Source organism: Rhinolophus sinicus, linkage group LG11 (genome assembly GCF_036562045.2).
Source record: "Rhinolophus sinicus isolate RSC01 linkage group LG11, ASM3656204v1, whole genome shotgun sequence".
Classification (NCBI taxonomy): domain Eukaryota; kingdom Metazoa; phylum Chordata; class Mammalia; order Chiroptera; family Rhinolophidae; genus Rhinolophus; species Rhinolophus sinicus.
Window position 1 is genome coordinate 10,596,931 of NC_133760.1, and position 20,637 is coordinate 10,617,567.

The 20,637-nt window shown below is 48.9% G+C and overlaps 2 protein-coding genes and 1 long non-coding RNA gene across 9 annotated transcripts; 1 reads left to right on the top strand and 2 right to left on the bottom strand.

Moving 5' to 3' along the window:
* Nucleotides 1-316: 316 nt before the first annotated feature.
* Nucleotides 317-8,148, bottom strand: RPS19 (ribosomal protein S19). 2 transcript variants are annotated; one of them, XM_019713771.2, is made up of 6 exons: nt 8,063-8,148; nt 7,528-7,598; nt 7,152-7,252; nt 1,885-2,068; nt 1,288-1,342; nt 317-382 (listed from the first exon to the last, which is right to left on the bottom strand). In XM_019713771.2, the coding sequence occupies exons 2-6, from the start codon at nt 7,596-7,598 to the stop codon at nt 356-358; spliced, it is 438 nt and encodes a 145-aa protein (XP_019569330.1). In that variant the 5' UTR covers nt 8,063-8,148; the 3' UTR covers nt 317-355. The 2 variants fall into 2 exon arrangements, with proteins under 2 accessions (XP_019569330.1, XP_019569329.1); XM_019713770.2 differs by having other exon boundaries at nt 8,058-8,142.
* On the top strand, nt 8,071-16,969 carry LOC109435690 (uncharacterized). Of its 6 annotated transcripts, none has more exons than XR_012490039.1 (6): nt 8,071-8,228; nt 8,624-8,725; nt 9,395-9,509; nt 13,692-13,733; nt 15,895-16,066; nt 16,537-16,969. It is a non-coding gene; the product is annotated as an uncharacterized LOC109435690 (long non-coding RNA). The 6 variants fall into 6 exon arrangements; XR_012490040.1 differs by having other exon boundaries at nt 8,161-8,228; nt 13,642-13,733; XR_002136002.2 differs by lacking the exon at nt 15,895-16,066 and having other exon boundaries at nt 8,076-8,228; nt 13,621-13,733.
* DMRTC2 (DMRT like family C2) lies at nt 15,187-20,084 on the bottom strand. The gene is made up of 8 exons (XM_019713721.2): nt 19,600-20,084; nt 19,363-19,517; nt 19,001-19,077; nt 18,549-18,729; nt 18,277-18,403; nt 16,559-16,619; nt 16,252-16,426; nt 15,187-15,299 (listed from the first exon to the last, which is right to left on the bottom strand). The coding sequence occupies exons 1-8, from the start codon at nt 19,983-19,985 to the stop codon at nt 15,187-15,189; spliced, it is 1,275 nt and encodes a 424-aa protein (XP_019569280.2). The 5' UTR covers nt 19,986-20,084.
* Between the last annotated feature and the right edge of the window lie 553 nt (nt 20,085-20,637).

Genomic DNA, 20,637 nt, shown 5'->3' on the forward strand with positions numbered 1-20,637 from the left:
GCCTCTCCTGCTTTGTTCCAGCGGCCCAGGCCTCAGCTTATACTGCCACTTCTTTCAGTTTCTCATTTTGTGAGAACTGCAAAGGCAGGATATGGGCGAGGTTCAAGGACTCCTGGGTCCTGGCCCACCCACCCACCAGCTTGGACACCTTGCCCACTTGGAGAACTGTTTGAACTGGGAAGGCTGGGCCTTAGGCTTTGGCAGCGACAGCCACCCAAGGACTCCTAGCCCCTTTCTTGCACAAGGAAAGGGAAGTGCTCCTTCCTCAGGCCCCCAAACAGAAGAAAAGCAGCCAATCAAGAGACCCAGACCAGAATTACGAATGAGGCAATTTATTAACCCAGCATCATTTGTTCTAATGCTTCTTGTTGGCAGCTGCCACCTGTGGGAAAAGATGAAAGAGTAATTAACACCAGCCAAGGGGTCTGTGTTCCAGCTCTCTGTACTTAGCTACCCACCAGACATCAGGCATCCTGATTTGTGGTCTCACATGTCTTCATCTAACCCTCACACCCCAGATATTTTCCCATTTTACAGAAGCGTAAACTGGGACTCAAGGAAAGGAATGCTGGAGTGGGATTCTAATATTGCCCACTGCCCTGTGTCTTCCACACCGATGTCTGTGCCAGGCCCTGTTCTGGAAAAGCTCACCTCCTTTCAGGCCACCCCTCACTCTCCAAGGGCTGACACCTTCCATTCCTTTCTGACACTTTAACTAAGTGACTGAACACTTCAAGGCTCCTAGGAGGCCTGAGTCAAGGATACAGAAAGAAACCAACAATGGGGTTTATGCCAGACCCTGGGGGCTCCGGCTCTGTAGTTCCGAGTCCTCACCACCACCCCGAGGTGGTAGGCAAAAGACCACTCTAGACAGGGAGACTGTCCCAGTGTCCAGTCAGTCAGTCATCTGGATGGAGAGGAGTTTTGAGCCAGCCCGCCCGCCTCCCCCATCTGATGCTCAGTAAGCATGAAGAACGAGGAAACGTGCAGCCAGAATCTGTGGAAGGCTGACCTGGAAAGATGGAATCATATGCGGGGCAGGATCTGCACAAGAAGCAGCCCAGCGGCACCCCGGGTTCCCTTTACCCTGGGCACCTGCATTTCCACCCAGCTCCAGCAAGCAATCAGTCAAATGCCTTCTCCTGCGCATTCCCCAGGAAACCCTCCTCTGACTCCCACCAGCCTGGGCTGTGCCTTCCAGGGGAGGAAATTCTGATCTGACGGAAGCTTAGGAAACACCCAGGCAGCGACTGAGGGACCCAGCCCCAGCCTGCAGCCAGGCCTCACCTGTCCTGCGATTCTGTCCAGATCTCTCTGTCCCTGAGGTGTCAGTTTGCGGCCCCTGGGAGAAAGAAGGGTCATGCAGGCAGGCCCTGGTGAGTGCAGGCTCTCAACTCCCTCTGTCAGGCCCCTTTTGGACTGAAGCCAGGCTTCCCAAAAAGGCACCTCGCCATGGGACCACATGCTGCCAGCCAAGTCCCACTGAGGGAGCCCCCACCAGCTGCATTCTAATAAGGGGGGCAGGAGTGGGAGTCCCCACCCCTCCCAGGAGCTGACGGGGTGTCATTTGTGCGAGAATCAGATCAAAAGCCCCGAAAAATCAATTGGGAAAAGTTAACGAGCAGGCTAATGAAAGTGGACAGTCACTAAATTACCTTCCTGGAGCCCAGGGTAGTCAGCTACAGAGGTCGGGTGGGGCCCTTGGCTGTTTGCTTTTCTGCAGAATCCCTGCCCCACCCGAGTGGCAGGCGCAGACTGTGCAGGGACAGACCCACACCTTTCTGCATGGGGGGAGTAAGAGGGTCCTCGCCACTTCATTATCGGTGATCTGGACCCAAGGGCTCCTCCATTACCCCCTTTCCCAGCTTCCCCTCCTTTGCTCACCCATCCTGGTCCTTTTCCACCATTTTCAGCCCCTCCAGGGCTTGGAGGACCCGACGGGCCACGCTCTTGGAGCCTCTGCTGAAGTGGCTGGGCATGACACCATTTCTTTGCCGCCCTCCGTAGATCTTGGTCATGGAGCCGACCCCAGCACCACCCCGGAGGTACAGGTGCCGTGCTGTGGAGGCTGGGAGGGGTGTAAGGGAGACTTGAGGACCATTCTCAGGTAGAGAAGACTCCTCTCCACAGCTGAGGTAGGCTGAGGGTGGGCTCCGCTCGAGGTCACGCATATATAGTTCTCTGAGTGGCAGCTTTTTTTTAAGCAGGGAAACTGACACATACTAAGACCCAGTTATCTGCCCCCCGACCCCCACCCGTCCCATGGCCAGCCCATGAGACAGGGACACCCAAGCAGTGGAGGGACTGCTACAGCGGTGTAACTGGGCAGGGAACCCCGGCCCTGGCCAAGCTTCTTAGCTGTTATGCTTTAGCTGTACTCCTGTGAAGCTGAACCTGGTCTGTGGGTAAAGCTCAGCAAACAAGGGTTTTAAGCCACGATCGTCCACTCCCATAAGCCTAAGGAGCAGGAAAGTAGAGAAGGGATCTACGGCGATTTGACTGCAGCTCTGAGTCCCCTCAGCCCTGGAGATCTTGGCGGTAACGGGGGGGCAGGGCCAAGACCCAACCTGGAACGTGCATCACCCCCTCCATGGACACAGGGGCTCTTGTCCCTAGACTAGCTTAGGCCAGTCCCGGGTCCACCGGGCCAGGCTCCTTGGAAATGCTCTCACATGTCTGTCCATGTGGAGCTCTTGCCTGCCAGGCTCTGTGCCATCTGCTTTGCACGTTCTCTGAGGTACTAAGACAGCCTTAGGCGCTAGCCTGCTAGTGTGGCCTTGGCAAGTCACCTATCCTCATCTGAGAACGAGTAATGATCCTTCAGACCAGAGTTATTGTGACATGTCACACGTGAATGTGTCAAGTGCTGTTCTCCTTTAGACAAAAAGAAAAGGCTTTAGAAGATACTCACTGGCCTTAAGTCATACAGCTCTGGAGGGATAGCTTGAGACTTTTGCTTTACTACCTGAGGAGACCCCTGACGTTTGAAGAACTGGGACTGAGGTACCCAGACTTCAGTCATCCCATGGCCCTGCCTGGTTGGGAGCTCAGAGGCAGGGATGTTGTCACTACTTACTGCTAAGAGCCTGCTGCTGGGCCATGTTCATGACCCTCCACTGTTGAGCTGGGGGTGGGTTCCTCCCCCTCCCTTCCAGCTAGCTGTTCCCAGAGCAGTTCCATACTTGTTCCCAGTCCCCTCCTGTCCTGATTGTCTTCACACTGAGCCATGGGCTTCTGGGGGCCAACAGTGCAGCCTCTGCTCACTTAAAAACCACTCTGGTTCTTTCTATCCCAACCTTCCCCCTCACCTTACCCCCTGCACCACCACTACTCTGCCCCTCTTCCAGGCACCAAGCCCCCCATCCCCTGCCAGGATGAAGAGACTCACTTGGTATGAGTGTATCACCCCCTCTGTGGATGCAGGGGTTCTTATCCCTAGACTTGTCATCACCCACAATCTTTTGACCAGGAGAGTGACATCGCTGGAAAACCCTGCTCTTTAAGACCAGTGCAAATGCCCAACACCTAACACCACCCTCCTATGCCCGACATTGGCGATGCCCTGGTTCTGGGTGGAGATCTGCTCTCCCACTAGGGCTGTACCCAGGAGGGGGGAGAGCAGGACAGACTGAGGAAGGGGTAAGATGAACACCTATGTAGAGACGCCAGAAGAGGCTGAGCGTCAGAAATGGGACATCCAAACTTGGTCTTGCCGAGCTGGGACCAGTTCCAACCTGAGCTTGACATGGGAAGGGGTGGCCAAGTCCTGAGCTATTGGCAGACAGGGTTTGAATTTCAACACTGTTCCTCATCAGCTGCGAAGAGTCCACCCATCTTTCAGGTTTGTGTGGTGTTTCTGAAGGGAATGGCTTAACTCTGGAGCAGTGGCTGGCAGAGAATAAGCTCCAGTAAAGCCTAACTATTCGTTTCTTCAATAGAGTGGGGTGGGCTTCAATTTTCTTGACACTGTGTAAAATTTTTTGCCACTGTATAAAATTACCTGTGTGCTGTCAGATAGTACAAGGGAGCAGAGTATTAACTTCACAAATTGAAAACTTTAACAGTCGAAATACTGAGTTCTACAAAATACTGACCTTTTTCACCCTCCTCTCCTCAGCCCTTGAGGCCCACCTTCTGAAGTGGAGTTGTAACCACACAAATCCAAGCCATCCAGCTGGTGTTTATGAGGGCCACAGCGACCCAGGTACTGTCACAAATGGAATCTCCTGTCCCTCCAAAGGCCTTCTGCTCCTTGGGGTGGCAACCCAGCCCTCTTGGGAAATCTTGTTCAGGAGTCACTCTCTACCTCAAACTGTGAAGGAAGGACCATGTAGGCCCATCCAACCCACTGTGAGTCCAGTCAAGGGAGAGCAGCTGTGTGTCCCACCAGGCCATCAGGCGACGAGGGTCACACTGCACTCAAGCATGTGGCAGACCAAGCAACACTTTGAAAGTGTCTTCACAGCTCAGCTTCTTAACTGCTGGTTTTAAATCCAGATTCGTGACCCCAACCTGACCCTAGTGAGTCATAAAGTGGGGAAGGAAAACTCCCAGATGTATTCTGCCCTTGACCCTACTCTGCTAAACATCTAAGGGGGAGGAGAGGAAAAACCACCCCCCCAAAACAAACAAAACTCCCCTTTGATTCATTCCTTGACTTGCTCCTGCAATGCCTCCCAGACCTCGTTCCTTCCACTAACACAGCAGCCCTGTGCAAGAGTAGGACAAACCAGCCTCCCTCCAATAATAAAATGCACTCAGGTGGCCCAATTCAGCAGCTGCTCACTGCCAGATATCCGACACCCACACTGGATTCTCACCTCCCTCCCAAGCAGGTCCTTATTCTGAGAATGCAGAGATCAGGAGGCTTGTCCAGGGCCACATGGCACCACCCCCTTCACAAGCGGTCTTCCCTGGACGCTGCTTCTCCTTACAGCAGAGGCCTCTACTCTGCGGACACAGGTTCTCTCTAGCCCTACCCCGCCCCTCATCCTACACCACTGCCTGGGGACTCTTCACTCCTGTAGCTCGACCCCTGTTCTGGACCCCTTTAGCAGGGCCCTGCCCTCTTTGTCCCCCATACCTGAGATTAAGACCTGTCCACTCCACACTGACTCTTATACGTCTCCAGAATTTACCCCAGCCCCATAATGCCGCTACTACCCCACTGCGCTTTAGCCCTAAACCCCTGAGGGGGCAAAACAGCGCAAGTCCCCATGACCCTGAGAAGGGAAAAAGCAAATATAGCACAGATCCTGGTTTTGGAGTCAGACTGCCAAGCCCTCCCAGGGTCACTTCACCTGTCTGTGCCTGTTTCCTCTTTGGTAAATGAGAGTCTCCTATGACTCCAACTTGCCCAGAGTGTAAGCTGAGCACTAAACTAGACAGGAGAACTCTAAGACTCTAGAATACAGGTTGGCAAACTTTTCCTGTAAGGGGCCAGACAGTAAATATCTTAGGCTTTGTAGGCTGCATAGTGTCACAACTGCAACTCTGCCTCTGCTGAAGATGTGACCCCAACAAAAATGTACACAATAGACCTTCGTCTAGAACTACCACCCTATGCTAATAGAGCACCTGGGAAAATGAGGTGAAAAAGGGAGCTTTGGAAACCCTGAGGAAGGGAGATCAGGAGGCAGGCAGAAGACGCACTCCAGTGTTAAGATGATGGGGGAAGAAGGATGGTGGGCAGAAAGGGGTCACAGCAAATGTAAATTACTGAGAGTCTCAACTCCATTTCTTGTTAAATCTCTCCCCACCTAAAAACAAAGTATGAAATGCTGCCAATGGAAGAGAGCTGGAGGCCCCTAGCCCTCAGTAGTGACAAGGGTGGGGTGTATTGTAGCACTGCTAGCTGGCAGACCCCAAATGTGTCCCTTAACCTTCCTGACATCAACTATAGAACAGCAGGCACCAGTCCTGTTTGGGAGGTTTTCGATAGGTGCAGATTATACAAAATATGGATGGATAGTCACATGACCAAATGGAAAGTTATTAAGAGTCTTTCCCCTAATTTTAGATACTAAGCTGCCCTGACCTACTGACTTGTGGGGCAATGCCAAAGAACATTCAGGACCAGGCAGCCTCACTTCCCAAGATGGGTGATGGGATGGTGGTCTTGTCCAGGCCCCATCACTGTTGTGTGCTCAGGGAAGTCAAGTTAGCTTCCCTTCACCAGCCCCATTTTCTTTCTAAAAGCACCGTTGTGGGTGGGTAGTAGATATGCCACCCACTCTTCCCACCTCACAAGAATTGACCTTTCAGTCCTAGTACATGCTCTGAAGAGCTGGGCAACTTGCACCAAGGCCAGCTCTTCTTAAGGCCATTCTGAAGTTCTGTCAATTTCCAAACTCTGCTTCTCACTTTATAGAAGAGAAACGCTGGAGAGGCTGAGGGCCCTTAATGAAGGAGGCTGCCACCTCTGCACAATCCAGCACTGACCTCCCTTCTACCCTCCAAGTTAAGCCTTCATGGGGGTGAGTTTAGAGAAACTTGAAATGTCCAAGACAGGTGAGAACTAGCACTGTGCAGTCAGGGGCTACACTTGCTATCCTTCCAAGTTGTTATTACGGGAATCACAGAATGATACAAGGTTTTCTTGAGCATTTGGGACTTATCAAGATTTAGAGCAAGGAATGACCTGATCAGATCCCCAACCACTTAGTTAGGAACAACTTGCTAGAGAGAGGGAGAGAGCTAGTATGATGATCTGAGCAATAAAAATAAGACAGCTGACTTTTTTCAATGATTACTCTGCAATAGTCAGGCTTACTTTGAAGTAGTTCAACTGTATTAAGCTCATTTGAGCCAACCATAATCTGTATTGGCGCAATCAACAGCCCCATTATAGAGATGGAAAAACAAGAGGCACAGGCAGATGGAAGTCATACAGTTAAGTGGCAGAGAAGGATCTGAACTCAGAGAGTCTAGATCCCATGGATGTAGGAAGGACAATAATGCCTATCTCTATCACACAAAGCACACAGTGACAGTTAAATATTTCTCCTCTCTTGCTATCTTAGTGGGTGCACGGTGGCGGCAGCAGGGAGGAGTGGTGACATGAGTTAAGACCTCAGAAGGGACAGGAGATAATGGTCTATTTCAGGGGTCACTCAGCTTCCCCCACCTCGCCCAAGGCCCCAGTTCCTTACCAGCTCGTGTGTAGAACCAGTTCTCATCGTAGGGAGCAAGCTCTTTATGCTTAGCCAGCTTGACAGTGTCCACCCATTCAGGGACTTTCAGCTTCCCGGACCTGGAAACCAGACAGTAAAAAAGGCCCAATTCAGGAGTCTCCACAAGCCCCTTCATGCCCTAAATCCCCTCCCCTCAAAACGATAGGCGCAGTATGTGTCTCAGAATGTAAACAAAGAGGATGAAACTCAAACACAACCCAAGCCTCAGGTGGAACAGGTGGACTCCACGTTGAGACCCCCAATAAGTCTCCCCTACTAGAAGATAGCACTGCGTACCCCGAGGGGTCTGGCAAAGATCACAGCCCACCCACTTTTAACCTCAATCCCCACTCACTTTTTGAGGAAGGCTGCCAGAGCTCTGACGAACTCCTGCTGGTTCACGTCTTTTACAGTAACTCCAGGCATCTGCGAAAAGAACCAAGCATGTGAACACAGGACTGGTGGAGACGGCCGAGAGTGGCCGGGACCCAGCCCCAAAGCAATCCAACCCGCCGTCCTCCCCTGACTTACGAAGGCCCTACTTCAACTGCGGGCCCTAACGGCCCTGGCACCTCTGGGTCCTAGAATTCACGGACGCCCACGATCTTTATGGGCCGCACGAACACAGCCTGTCCGCATTTGTGAAGACGCTATATGACCCCAGCCCCTAATTCTGGGGGCCCCTGCACACCCGGTTGCCTACTAGGCCCAGTCGCGGTTCCGGACCGCGCCAACCCGGCATGTCCGGGCCTGCCGCTCGCACGTGGCCGCGGCTGCAGGGGGCGGGGCCGCCCCGCACAGATATCCTGAAGCTCTTAGGCACGCGTTTGGGGATGGGGAGTCGGGTCCTGACGCCCCGCGCCCAGTCTGTACCAGAGAACCCACCTTACCGTGCGGCCTCCGCGCTGCCAGCCAGGGGAAAGGGATCAACGGGGTTTCCCGGGCGCACAAATCGGGCGTCGGGTCTCGCGAGGGTTCAGAGAGTTCGCGAGAGCAGTTAGAAAAGGCGGCCCCGCCTCTCTCCGGGCGACTCTGGCTTCGCTTCCGCCGATATGGGTTTGTAGGGAAAGGGCGGAAGGCAAGGAAAAAGCTAGGAGTAGGGACTTGGGGGTTTCTTTCTTCCCCGCCCTTGCTTCTCCCGGGGCGTAATAGAGGAGAGAGTTCCCGTTTTGAGCTGGGGGGATCTGGTTTCGTTTTCTTTGATCAGGGCTGGAAGGAACAGCTGTGATGGCGGAAGTTAAGAAGTTGGGTGGGCAGGAATGAGACCTAGCTATTCCTTGCGCCTCCAGCAGCACAGACCGCGTCTTCCCCCCGCCCCCCCACCATGCTTTCCGTGTGGAAGTGGCTTTTCTGGGGGGAAGTAGGGGTAGTAAGGGCGGAACTGTGATGGGGAACCCAGAGGAAGTGCAAGGAAGAAATATGTTCACCACCTTTCCTCTTTCGACCGCTAGTACTCGCGAGGAGCCTGAAGCCCCACCCCTCTTAGGGCGGAAATTGCTTCACCACCGTCCAGGCACACGGAGTGGCGATGAGGCGCTGGAGGCGGGGAGGAGGTAAGGGCAGGGACAAAGAGGTGGAGGCGGGACCTTGGTAGAAGTTAGTTCAGCTCTGCCTCCTAGTGTCTGAATCTGTTTCCTCATCCCTTGGGCTTGTCTTACCCATTTATATTTATCTACCTCACTGGCCTGTGCAGCTTTAGGCTGTCCACTTACCCTCTTCAGTCTTCTCCACTAAGAAAAAGGGGAAAACATTTAAATGGGGACACCGAGCTCCCAATTATCTGCCCTTTTTAAGTGATTCTGTACATACTGCATCACATTAATTCTATCAACAAATACATTTTTGTGTGTGCTTACTCTGTACCAGGCACAGGTAAACGTTATGTAATATTACGTGCATGATCTAGTTAATCCTTAAAAGGTTCAAAAACAAGAGAGACAAACCTGTAATAAAATTGTTAACTTGCTGCAAAAATGGAAACATTTAAATGTGTGTAGCTGTTTTCTCATGTTAAGACTGACAGTTTGAAACATCAGAATGAACAATACTAATTTATTTCCACAGTGAGACATTGTATATGCAAATGTCTTAATTATTAATAAGCCAATATGTTATACCAATATCTGCTTTAATTAAAAAACAACTTTCTTAGTTGGTTCAGGCTGCTGTAACAAAATAGCATAGACTAGGTGGCTTGTAAATAACAAATTTATTTCTTACAGTTCTGGAGGCTGGCAAGTCCAAAATCAAGGTGCCATCAGATTCAGTGTCTGGAAGGCCCTCTTCCTGGTTCATAGACAGCCATCTTTTTGCTGTGTCCTCACATGGTGGAAAAGGGTGAGGAAGATGTCTGGGGAATTTTTTATAAGGGCACTAATCCCATTTATGAGGATTCAACCCTCATGATCTAATTACCTCCCAAATGCACCACCTCCAAATCCCACTGGGGGATTCAACGTATTGAAACCTAATTCCCCAATGGGATTTGGAGGTGGTGCATTTGGGAGGACACAAATTGGAGGTGGTGCATTTGGGAGGACACAAACATTCAATCTATAATACCAACCATGCTTCTAGCATGATATCATGTATTTACATTAGGGGTTTTACATTCATGTAAAATGTTGAAATTATTTTACTTTTTTTTATTTTATAAATTTTATTGGGGAATATTGGGGAGCAGTGTGTTTCTCCAGGTCCCATCAGCTCCAAGTAGTTGTCCTTTAATTTAGTTGTGGGGCGCCCAGCTCAGTTCCAAGTCCAGTCGCCATTCCGGTAACCTTGTTGTTGAGAGCTCGTGCTCTAACCAACTGAGCCATCCGGCCACCTCTACATTGTTTTTAAAATGAGAATAGTTTTAGTATCTCAGATTTCCCCCCCTGCCCTCCCCCTGCCCCGCAAATCAACATATGTGTGTGATGTATTTATATGCATGTAAATGTCCATATTCTTGGGTATTAATATTCAATTTTTACACATTTCTGATGTACATTTCTACTATCAATGCTGAATCATTTAAACTGAGTTCACTTGAGTCAATTCACTAAGTATTTCTTTTTAAAAAAGAAAAAAAAGAAGAGCTCTTCAGAGAAATTGTGTAATGCCTCACCAAAGGAAGAGACATGGTTAATACAGGATTTGGGGAAGGATGAAGCTTAAGTAAAATTTATATTAAGTAGAGTTCTGATGGACTCAAGGCAAAGCACCCCATGCAATGGAGTCAACATCGTGCCTGTACTAAGAAACAGATGGGTCCTGTTTCCTTGAAAATTACAGGGTTAAGATAAATGTGCAAAGTTATCTCCAGAAACCCTGCCTCTGAAACTGCACCTAAGTTGGAAATCATGACTGCTTCTCTGTGTCTAAGTGACTTAGATTCTCCAGGCAAGAGTGAGATGTCCCATTCTCACTATTGTGATTTCAAAGATCAAACTTTCTGACAGTCTATGATTTTAGATAACATGGTTCCTCAGCACTGTGTCCTTGGTGTTAATTTGTATACATGTCAGTTTTTACAGATTCACAATCTTAACTCTGTGAGGTGGTTATAGACCAGGCAACAGAGGCTTAGAGAGTCAAGTCACTTGACCAAGGACAAGGTTAAAATCTGAACTGGGATTTGAATCTGCAACTGAAGACTGCTCAAGCTCTTTCAATAACCCTATCAACAGAGACTTTAAAAATGGTTTGAGGGCCGGCCCAGTGGCTCAGGCAGTTAGAGCTCCGTGCTCCTAACTCTGAAGGCTGCCGGTTCGATTCCCACATGGGCCAGTGGGCTCTCAACCACAAGGTTGCCAGTTCAACTCCCGCAAGGGATATTGGGCTGTGCCCCCTGCAACTAGAAACGGCAACTGGACCTGGAGCTGAGCTGCACCCTCCACTACTAAGATTGAAAGGACAACAACTTGACTTGGAAAAAAGGCCTGGAAGTACACACTGTTCCCCAATAAAGTCCTATTCCCCTTCCCCAATAAAGTTAAAAAAGAAAATGGTTTGAGGCTGTGATACATCTAGACAATGGAATGCTATTCAGTGCTATAAAGAAAGGAGCTATCTGGCCATGAAAAGACAGGGAGGAAGCTTAGATGCATATTACTAAGTGAAAGAAGCCAATCTTAAAAGGCATATTGTATGGTTCCAGTTGTGTGATATTCTGAAAAAAAGCTAAACTATGGAAACAAAAAGATCAGTGGTTGCCAGGAAGTGGATGGGGGGGAAGAGGGATGAATAAGTGGAGCACAGCAAAGTTTTAGGGCAGTGAAACTATTGTGTGACACAATAATGGTGGATACACGTCATTATACATTTGTCTGAATCTGTAGAATGTACAACACAAGAGTGAACCCTAATGTAAACTGTGGACTTTTAGTGATAATGACACATGGATGTAAGTTCACGAGCTGAAACAAGTGTTGTATTCTGGTGTGAAATATTGATAACTGGGGAAGCTGTGCATGTGTGGGGCAGAGGGAATACAGGAAATCTCTGTACCTTCCTGCTTTTGCTGTGAAACTAAAACTGCACAAAAAATATAACCTGTATTAAAAATTGGTTTGAGGGCAGGAGGTTATTCATGTTGTAATGAGGGGAGAAAGTAGCATTAGAGCAGGGGTGTCCAAACTGCGGCCCGCGGGCCAACTGTGGCCCATGATCCATTGTTAATTGGCCCGCAGCAAATTCCAAAAATATAGTTTACTTAAATAAACCAGGTGAGGCAATACGTACTTCACCTCGAGTAAGTGGCCCGGCTGTTTGTGTATTTTACTGCATATGGCCCTTGGTGAAAAACGTTGAAAAAAGTTTGGACACCCCTGCATTAGAGTATATTAAGTTTGTAGGGAAAAAAAACCCAATTCCTAGGGAATCAGACAGAATGTGTTTAGTCATTTATTCTGAGCCCCCAGAGAAGAATTGAATGAACGTCCTGCCTCCACGAGTACTTATTCTTGGAGGTGGAGACATAGTTGGACAGGGATAGGCACAATTCAGGGTGATCACGCCTGGGAAGAAGGCGCCAAGGGCTCTTAGGAATGTAGAGAATTCTGCCTAAGGCGCTTATCACAGACATTATTTTATATCAGATGAAAAGGATGAATCTTGCTTTTGGGAAGAGCTCAGGATCTCATGAGGGTCTATGCAGGGCATTTGTCTATTCAAACATATGTTGGGGGGCTGCAGACCCAGCTACACAATGGGACGGGTATAGAATGAGGACTACACGGACCAGGCCATCAGGGTCTGAGCAGAAACTGGATGGAGATGGGTAGTAGATGTTAGTTCTACACTGGACAAGGAGTATGGTCAGGAGTGGACCAGGCTCACATAGGGTTGAAGTGAAGGGAGTGTGGATTCCCTAAGAGCAGAATGTGAAATGAGCTCCTGAAGTAAAATCTGAGTGGCTGTGGGGAAGTTTTGTTTGGAGAGAGAGGAGCAGGGGTGGTGCTCCAAATTTGGAATCTTATTGGTTATTTCTGCAGAATGTCAGGATGGTAAATAAAGGAAGCTTAGAAGAGGGATGCCCTATTAGACCTGGGCAACACCTTTCCTTGCTCTGCAATAGGAAATGGAAAAGGGGTGGCATATGAAACAGTGCTCACAGTCCATTGGCTGTAATCTCCAAGGGCTGGTCAGAGGCCAGGAGCCCATTGGCTCCCCACAGCTGTAGGTGATGGATGCTGCACCCAAAGAGGCAGCGACATGGAAACATTCGCAATTTTAAAATCTGCCCTTTTCCCCAAAGCTAACCTCTGAAGATCCTATGCCCCCACTCCCTCAAGCACCAGTGGGGAAGCCCTAACAATTTGATAGAAAAGTAGGCCTAGCCAGTGGTGTGAAAAGCCCTGCCAGGTCTGGCAATACGGGGAGGTTGGCTTCAAAGAAATGAGAAGGGCCTGTGAAAAGAGGTCTGCCTCAGCTCTTTCTCCCAGTCTCCGTCACTTTTTCTTTTCCACTCCTTTCTCATGTCATCCTTTAAGTCCAAATTATACTTTCTCTTTTACTCTTCCCAGCTGTGTGACCTTGGTGTACTGGGGACCTTAGGTCAGCCCTGAGTAGCAGGGTCTTAGCCATGTTGCATGTTGCAGCACTTCCCTCCTCTGTGACCATGTGGGTTTGGTCATTGGGAAAGCATGGCACAGCAAGGCTTAGGTGGGTCTATTAAGGGGCAATCATATATCTAAGTTATAACAAGGGGAGAGAAGGAAGGTGTGAAGTCAACTTTTGTACTTTGATTATTTTCACCAAGTCCTGAGAAGTGTTGCATATTTGTCACTCTGTAATCTGTTAGGGAGCAGCCTACCTTCCCAAGGCCCCAAACAAGAAAGAACAAGTTGTAATCAGATGCCATCGCCATCAATCATCTTAAAAGTGGGGTATAAGTAACATTAGGAAAAATAATCAGTGGTCAGGCATGTTCCTTGAGCTTTCTGCCTGCCTTTTCTAAGGATAGGAATGGGATGGGGGTCTCCAGGTCTTCACATCTTTGGAATAGCTCAACAAGTCTTCATATATTTGGAACAGTTCAAGAGGACTTGACAGCAGAGAACTAAGAAACAAATGCAGGTAAGATCTTAATATTACTTAATGATATCTTGAGTAGAAAAATAAAAGACTTTTTGAAAAACACTTGAGACTCATGTATGTCTCCTGGAGGCCCGAATCTTTCACTCTGTTTTATAAAAATGACTAATTGATTTCGGGCCTAGCAAGGAGAAGGAACCCTCATCCAATATTTGCCTAGACGTTTTCCCTAAAATACTTGGGCAAATCACTTTTATCTCTCTAAGCCTGTTCCTTTATTTGTAAAATGGGACTAATCAAGCATACTTTAAGAATTGCTGTGAGGATATGTGTGAGGCACATATAGTAGGTACTCAATAAATGGTAATAATTGTCTCTAACCTTTTATAGGTCCATCAAAACTTAGACACATGAACCTCCCTAGTTCAAGAAAAACTCTTTAAGACTAATTTGAGCCTTCCAGTCCTGCTTGGCCTCAGTTTCCCCATTTGAAAAATGTTATGTTAGATTAGCATTAAATTGGCATTCCATTGGCCAAAGCTAGCCCAATGATATGTTTTGTTTGGCTCACATAGGATTCAAGAAAGAAAACTGAGCCAACATTTGAAAAGATGTTTTACATAGAAATCAAGTTTTCCATCTTCTCTTGAAAAATCAGAAGATGTGGCAATACCCAGTCCACATTCCTGCCTGACAATAATCTGCTAGGGCCAAAAAGGAGGCTGCCCCGTTAGGTAGGGCATATATTTTCAGTTTTCTAGGGCTCACCTGGCCTTCTTTACCCATTTATATGATCTGCTTGACCCTATAGGCACTTCATTTTGTGACCCTCTGGACAGCTGAGAACTGTCTATGCCTGGCACAGAACAGGCACTTAATTATTCTATCAGTGAATCTCCCACTATCCCCCTCTACCACTTTCTTTTCTGGCCATAATGAATCCAAGTTTGTATTTATCTGTGGTAGTTACTGAATAACTAATTTTTCACTTTGAGAAGTGAATTTGAACAAATCCTTTCTGTCAGGATAGATTATGTTAGGCTGCAATAAATAAACAATCCCCAAATCTCAGTGACTTAATACAACAAAGGTTTATTTCTTCCTTACACAAACCTAGACACAAAATGAAAATACTCTCTTATTTTTGCATGCATGGAGACAGACATGAATGCATAGGTATATACAGAATTACATGTCAAATACTCGGGAACATGAACTTATGCAAAAATCTATTTAGATACTTGTTAGCTTACATTACAAAACTCTCTCTTTGTTGGGACTTTTAAAAGGTCCCAAGACCCAAGGGGGATAGGTAAGAGAACACCCACCTTTGGCCAAGGAAATGCCCACACTACAAAAGGAACCAAAAGCTAACGAAGCAGCTGAAGCTTGTGCTACATTAAATTCCATGCATAAATCCATAAGTAAAATACCAAATATGCAGCGCCTGAAGGCTGTTGCCCGCTGCCCCACTGAGGCCTCCACCTCTGGTCTTCTAGCTCAGGAGAGAGATGGACCCCAGACGCCCAACATGCAGAGCCACAGAGGGGGCTGGGCTGGGTCGGAGAGAGGGGCCAACAGGCTGGAATCCTCTTCCTCCAGCAGGAGCTATAGGCAGGAAAGAAGGGGGCAGGACCAGGTCACATCCATTTCCCCTCCCAACAAACCCCTTCTTTTACCCTATTCAGTCCAAGTTTCATCCTTGTTCATCTGGATTAGAGCAAATACTTCCTCCTCACTGATTTTCTTACCCCAAGTCTTGCCTCTTCCAATCCCTCTATCACAGCAACCATACTTGTTGTTCTAAAGCTCAGGGTCTCTGACTATGTCCCTGCCTAGCTCAGAAACAGTCTCTGGCTCCCCTTCATGTGCAGTTACTGGTCTGGACTCCTAAGCCTGGCATATCAGACCTCCATGATCAGAATCCTCTCCAGCATCTCCTTATGTTCTAGGAGTTACTCCAGGCTGGTTTCCTCACCCACACACCCTGCCCAATCCACCATTTTGCACAGGAGAATTCTCAGCCTTCCCTCTCTGTCCCCATAGGTGTTTCTCATTCCTGAAGATTCTTCTAGTTCTTTCCTGGTTTGTCACTGAGATTTGTGAAGGTGTCGAGGTTTCTAAAGTAGCATGGAAGCTTTGGGAAGATCTTGAAGGCAGTTATCAGATCTCTTTGCAAGCCAGTCCTTTCTTACCTCTCCAGCCCCTCTCCAGACTTCAGCAAGCAGCTTGGGTCCAGAGAGAAACTTGGCCTGGAATCAGACCAGGCTCTGCCACTGTCTTGCTATGAGCCCTTGAGCAAGTCCCTGCCTCTCTCAGGGTCTCACTTTCCTGGACATCAGGGCCCTGGACATTTGCTTTTGAGCGTAAAACTGGTAAAACGGTCTAATGAATAACTTTCAACTGCCACCCCAGGGGCTAGGTGGAGAAGGTTGGGGCCTGGGCCTATGGACGGTCACCCTGCTGACCTCCTGATCCCCTTGGTTAGTCCTGGCTTATTCCAGTACTTCCATTTCCAAACCATCCCTACCCCATTTGCTCCTTTCATGGAACAGGTTACCTGGTGGGCCACAGGGGTGGAGCAGGGAGATCCAGGCAGGGCTGGGGGGGACAGAAGAGGTCAGGCGGGGAGCCTGGGAGGAATCTTTCAGCCCCACAAGAGCCTCAGCTGCCTCCCGCTGCAGCTGCTGCTCTGAGGGGCCAGAGGTCCAGGCCAGGCGAGAGGCTCCAGGGGCCTGAAAAGGAAAGGGACAGAAGCAGACTGGGAACCCCCACTTGTGCCCACACTCCAAGTGCTCCCTCAAACCCCAGTTACTTAACTATCCCCTACTCTTCCCTTCCCCAGGATCCCACTTCTTTTCCAGGACCTGTGGCTGTAACAGAAGAGGTTCTGGAGTGCTACAGGGCTGAAGTATCAACGTTGAGCATCTAGAAACAAGGAGAGAAGATGCCAGTGGTATTAAACATGGATAGACATGTACGCACAGAAAAAGGGGAAGGATCTTGCTATACAGCCATGAACCACATAACAATGTTTAGGTCAACGATGGACCACATATACAACAGTGGTCCCATAAGATTATAATGGAGCTGAAAAATTCCTACTACCTAGTGATGTCATAGTCGTTGTCACATCATAGCACATTACAAGTTTGTGGTCATGTTGGTGTAAACACACCTACTGTGCTGCCAGTTATATAAAATCACATACAAGTATGTACAGTACATAATACTTGATAGTGATAATAAACGACTATGTTACTGGTTTGTGTATTTTACTATACTTTTTATCATTATTTTAGAATGTACTCTTTCAACTTACAAACAAAGCTTGCTGTAAACAGTATGCTATGTTACACTGGCAGCAGCCTCATACATCTTGTGTTTGCCGTCTCTTGATTGCATGATTTTCTCTTGTGCTTGATTTAATCTGTTGTTTTATAAATGTAGTGTAGCCTAAGAGTATAGTACTTATGAAGTCTACAGCAGTGGGCAGCAATGTCCTAGACCTTCACGTCCACTCCCCGCACTCACTGACTCACCCAGAGCAGTTTGCAGTCCTGCAAGCTCCATTCATGGTAAGAGTCCTATACAGGTATACCGTATTTTTTTATACTGTTTTTTACTGTACCTTTTCTAAGTTTAGGTATGTTTAGATACACAAATACCTATCATTGTGTCACAATTGCCTACAGTATTCAGTACAGTAACATGCTGTACAGGCTTGTAGCCCAGCAGTGATAGGCCAGCCCATGCAGCCTAGGTGTGCGGTGGGCTGCCCCATCTAGGTGTGTGGAAGTGCACTCTGTGATGCTCCCACAATGTGAAACGATGCATTGTTTAATGACGTATTTCTCAGAACATACTCCTGTCATTAAGTGGCTCATGATCTGGGAATCAGAAAGCCTGCTGGGTCATTAGGCTTTGTGGCTTTGGGCGGGTCCCTTCCCCTGTGTTGGCCTGCTTTGTTTTCTGTAAAATGACAATCCCTGCCAGCTTCTTCCCCCAAGGTCTATTGTGAGGACTGTGGGAAATCACTAGTGTCAATTTTTTAAAAAACTGACAAAACATCTAGAGGAAATGGGATGACTGTTTCTGCCCTACCAGAGTCTGGTTTCTTTCCCCCTAGTTCCCTAAACCCCATGATACTCAAGGAGCAGCTTGGCCCACTTTTAGGAAACCTTTTCTAATGGCCTCTGGCCTCTCTACTAGGCCTCTGAGGCTCTCACCATCACGCCCCTCCCCCATTTCAGCAGGCAATTCGACCCCATCTTATCTGTTTAAGAGGATTTAATAGCCACTATTTGTTCAAAGCCAGGGCTTGTGCTAGGTGTATTCCATACATTACTGCTAATTCTCATGACAACCTGAGAGGCAAGCGATAGTGTCTCCAACTTAGTGGAAGAAAAACAGGCTTAGAGAGGTAGAGATACTTGTACAAAGGTTCACAGCCAGGCAGTGGCAGAGCTGGGAGAGCTCTGCCTCACCCATTAGTCTGAGACCTTTTCTTCTCCTTTGCCATCTACAGTGGTGTCCAGAACAGGGTTAGGCACATGATAAACACATATCTTCTCTCCCAACTCACGTTCGGGGCAGGGCAGAGGGCTCTTGAGATTCTCCAGAAAGAGGAGTCGTCGGTATTGGGCGAGATCCTGGGCAGGTTGGGAGGGGCCCATGAGTGGGCAGCCGGAGGGAGGTACCAGGGTCAAAGCCTAATGAGGGTAAGAGAATACAGAGTGCATAGGGGTCATAGGTCATGGATTCTGTCCTCCATCTTTCTACCCTGTTATCATCTTCCTCTTCTCTTTCCGATACAGTGGTACACTGGCATTCAAATATCTGTTGAATTCATCTTACCAGGGAAGGGATGCAGAGGGACAGCAGGTTTCTGGTATAGCAAACGGCATACCACTGGAGGTGGCATGGAAAGGCCTGGAGGCAGCCAGTGTCCAGGGGCCCAAGCACCTGGAGGCACCGGAGTCCAGGGCAAAGGCAAGGCTTCCAGGGGACGGCTGAGCAGCACAGGCCCCTGGGAGTTCTCCTGCAAGGGCAGAAGGCACAGGTTGGAGGTGCAAAGCTGGGGAAGGAATGGGTATGTTCTAGGATAGGGGTAGGAACTGAAAACTTCAGAGCTTGGAGGGGTGTAAAATTCCACCCCGTCAATTTGCCCATGGAAGAGAAGAAATTTGCCCAAGATGATATAGCAAGTCAGGGTTGGACCTAGAACCCAGGTTTCAAGGGCACAGAGGAAGGGATCTGGGCAGGGCCTAGGAGAGGAGTCCCTCCCTCAGGGCCCAGGCTTTCCTTACCTTCCCAGGGGGTGTCAGTGCCAGTGGGACTGCCCCATCGAGGGTCTGAGGCTGGGGTACTATGTTCTCCTTTCCAGCTGTGAGGGTCCAGGGAGAACTTTGGTGAGCCCTTTCTCCTAACCTCCATCCCACTCCAACTGAAAACTAAGTTCCTATCTTCCCCCGGCCCCTTTCTACCCACAGACCCCACTGCATCCTGCCAACACTTGATCACATTTTAAAGTCGGGGAGACTAAAGCCCAGAGGAAAAAAACACCTTGCCCAAGGTGTTACACCAATTCCGTGACAGATCAGGAACTCTTTTCCCTACTTATGCTTTCTCCACCCAAATCCCTGCCCCATCCCTGGCCAGAGACACTCACAGGAAACTCCTGGTTGCATGGCTCCCTTCTTGACATGGCTGGCAACTTTGGGAGGGGCTTCCCCTCTCATCAGTCCCTGAGCCAGGTGCCTCTTTAGCTGCGCCTCCTGCTGCCTACGCAAGGCCACCTGGGCAGCCATCACCCTTCGGCGCTCCCTAAAAGGGGGGTTTCAAGTCAAAAGTCAGCCACCCATGAGATGAAGCCCATCTTCTTCCCTTCCCTGGATCTCATACTCACAAGATGAGGACACATTTGTGACACTCGCAAGCCTGAAAAAGGCAGAGGCGCTTGTGGCCCTTGAGGTGGGCAGTGACACCATGGTTGCGGCAGCGGGCACAGGTTGGAGAGCGACTGACAGCTCTCCTAGGGATAAGCTCCATGCCCTGGGGGACTCTGGTCTCATCCCCTTTGGCAGAGTCTGAGGGGAAGTGGTGAACAGCAGGCATTTCATTAGGTTCCATGGATCTGGGGGCAGGAGTGGAGAGTGGGATGGCCAGGTGGGCCCTCTCCTTACCTGCCCTTCTGCCCTGGGGAGGACACACCTGAGGAGATTCTCCTTCCCACCCATGTCTGGGCTCAGCTTTCATCCTCGCCTTCTTCACCCCACTACCTTCCTCAGGCATCCTCTTTCCTAGCGCACCTTCTTCCCAAGAACCCCTCTCCTCTTTCCTTTCTTATGTATCCTTTCAATCCACACCTTCTCTTCTGCTCACCTGTACCCTCCCACGCACAGATCTGTTTTAGGCAGACGCATGCACGCTCATGCCCCCTGCAAGGAATCCTACAGCCCCCTTTCCACAATCACCCCGTTCCAACAGTTTTTTCCTGGAATCCTCTTCAACAATGATCATTCCCTCCTGCAGTTATTCAATTCCTACAAATATTTTATGCTCTCTTTTCAACTGTTAGTCTCATGTATGCCCTGCAATTCAATTTCCCCCTTACACCCCTTTTGCTCAGATCACTCTATTGCACCCCAGGCACTCCATTATTCTCATGGATTCCTTGCCCCATTTTCAATAATTATTTTCGTTCACACAACAAATGTTTACTGAGTCCCTTTCACCCGCCAGGTTCTGATCTAGACACAAACCGCTCTCCTCCTGGCAGGACTTCCGCTCTTGCACCCAAACTCTGTGCATAGTCGGGCACGGAGTCCCACACTTCTTATGCCTTTGCCCACGCCCAACAATTGATGGCAGGCCCATCCCACCTCCCACAGTGCACTCCCTCATGCAGTTGTTATTCATTCTCCCCCCTCCCCCCAGCAACTAA

Bases quoted from the DNA above. Each gene is read 5' to 3' on its own strand.
- RPS19 (XM_019713771.2), bottom strand. From the start codon at position 7,598: ATGCCTGGAGTTACTGTAAAAGACGTGAACCAGCAGGAGTTCGTCAGA. The intron at 1,343-1,884 runs GTGAGCAAAGGA...TCTTTCTCCCAG, and splicing joins GTGGAAAAGGACCAGGATGG to GGGCCGCAAACTGACACCTC. The intron at 383-1,287 runs GTGAGGCCTGGC...CTTTTCCCACAG, and splicing joins TGGACAGAATCGCAGGACAG to GTGGCAGCTGCCAACAAGAA.
- DMRTC2 (XM_019713721.2), bottom strand. From the start codon at position 19,985: ATGCCTGAGGAAGGTAGTGGGGTGAAGAAGGCGAGGATGAAAGCTGAG. The intron at 18,404-18,548 runs GTAAGATGAATT...TACCCTCATTAG, and splicing joins CCCTCTGCATCCCTTCCCTG to GCTTTGACCCTGGTACCTCC. The intron at 15,300-16,251 runs GTAACCTGTTCC...TCCTGCCTATAG, and splicing joins CCACCCCTGTGGCCCACCAG to CTCCTGCTGGAGGAAGAGGA.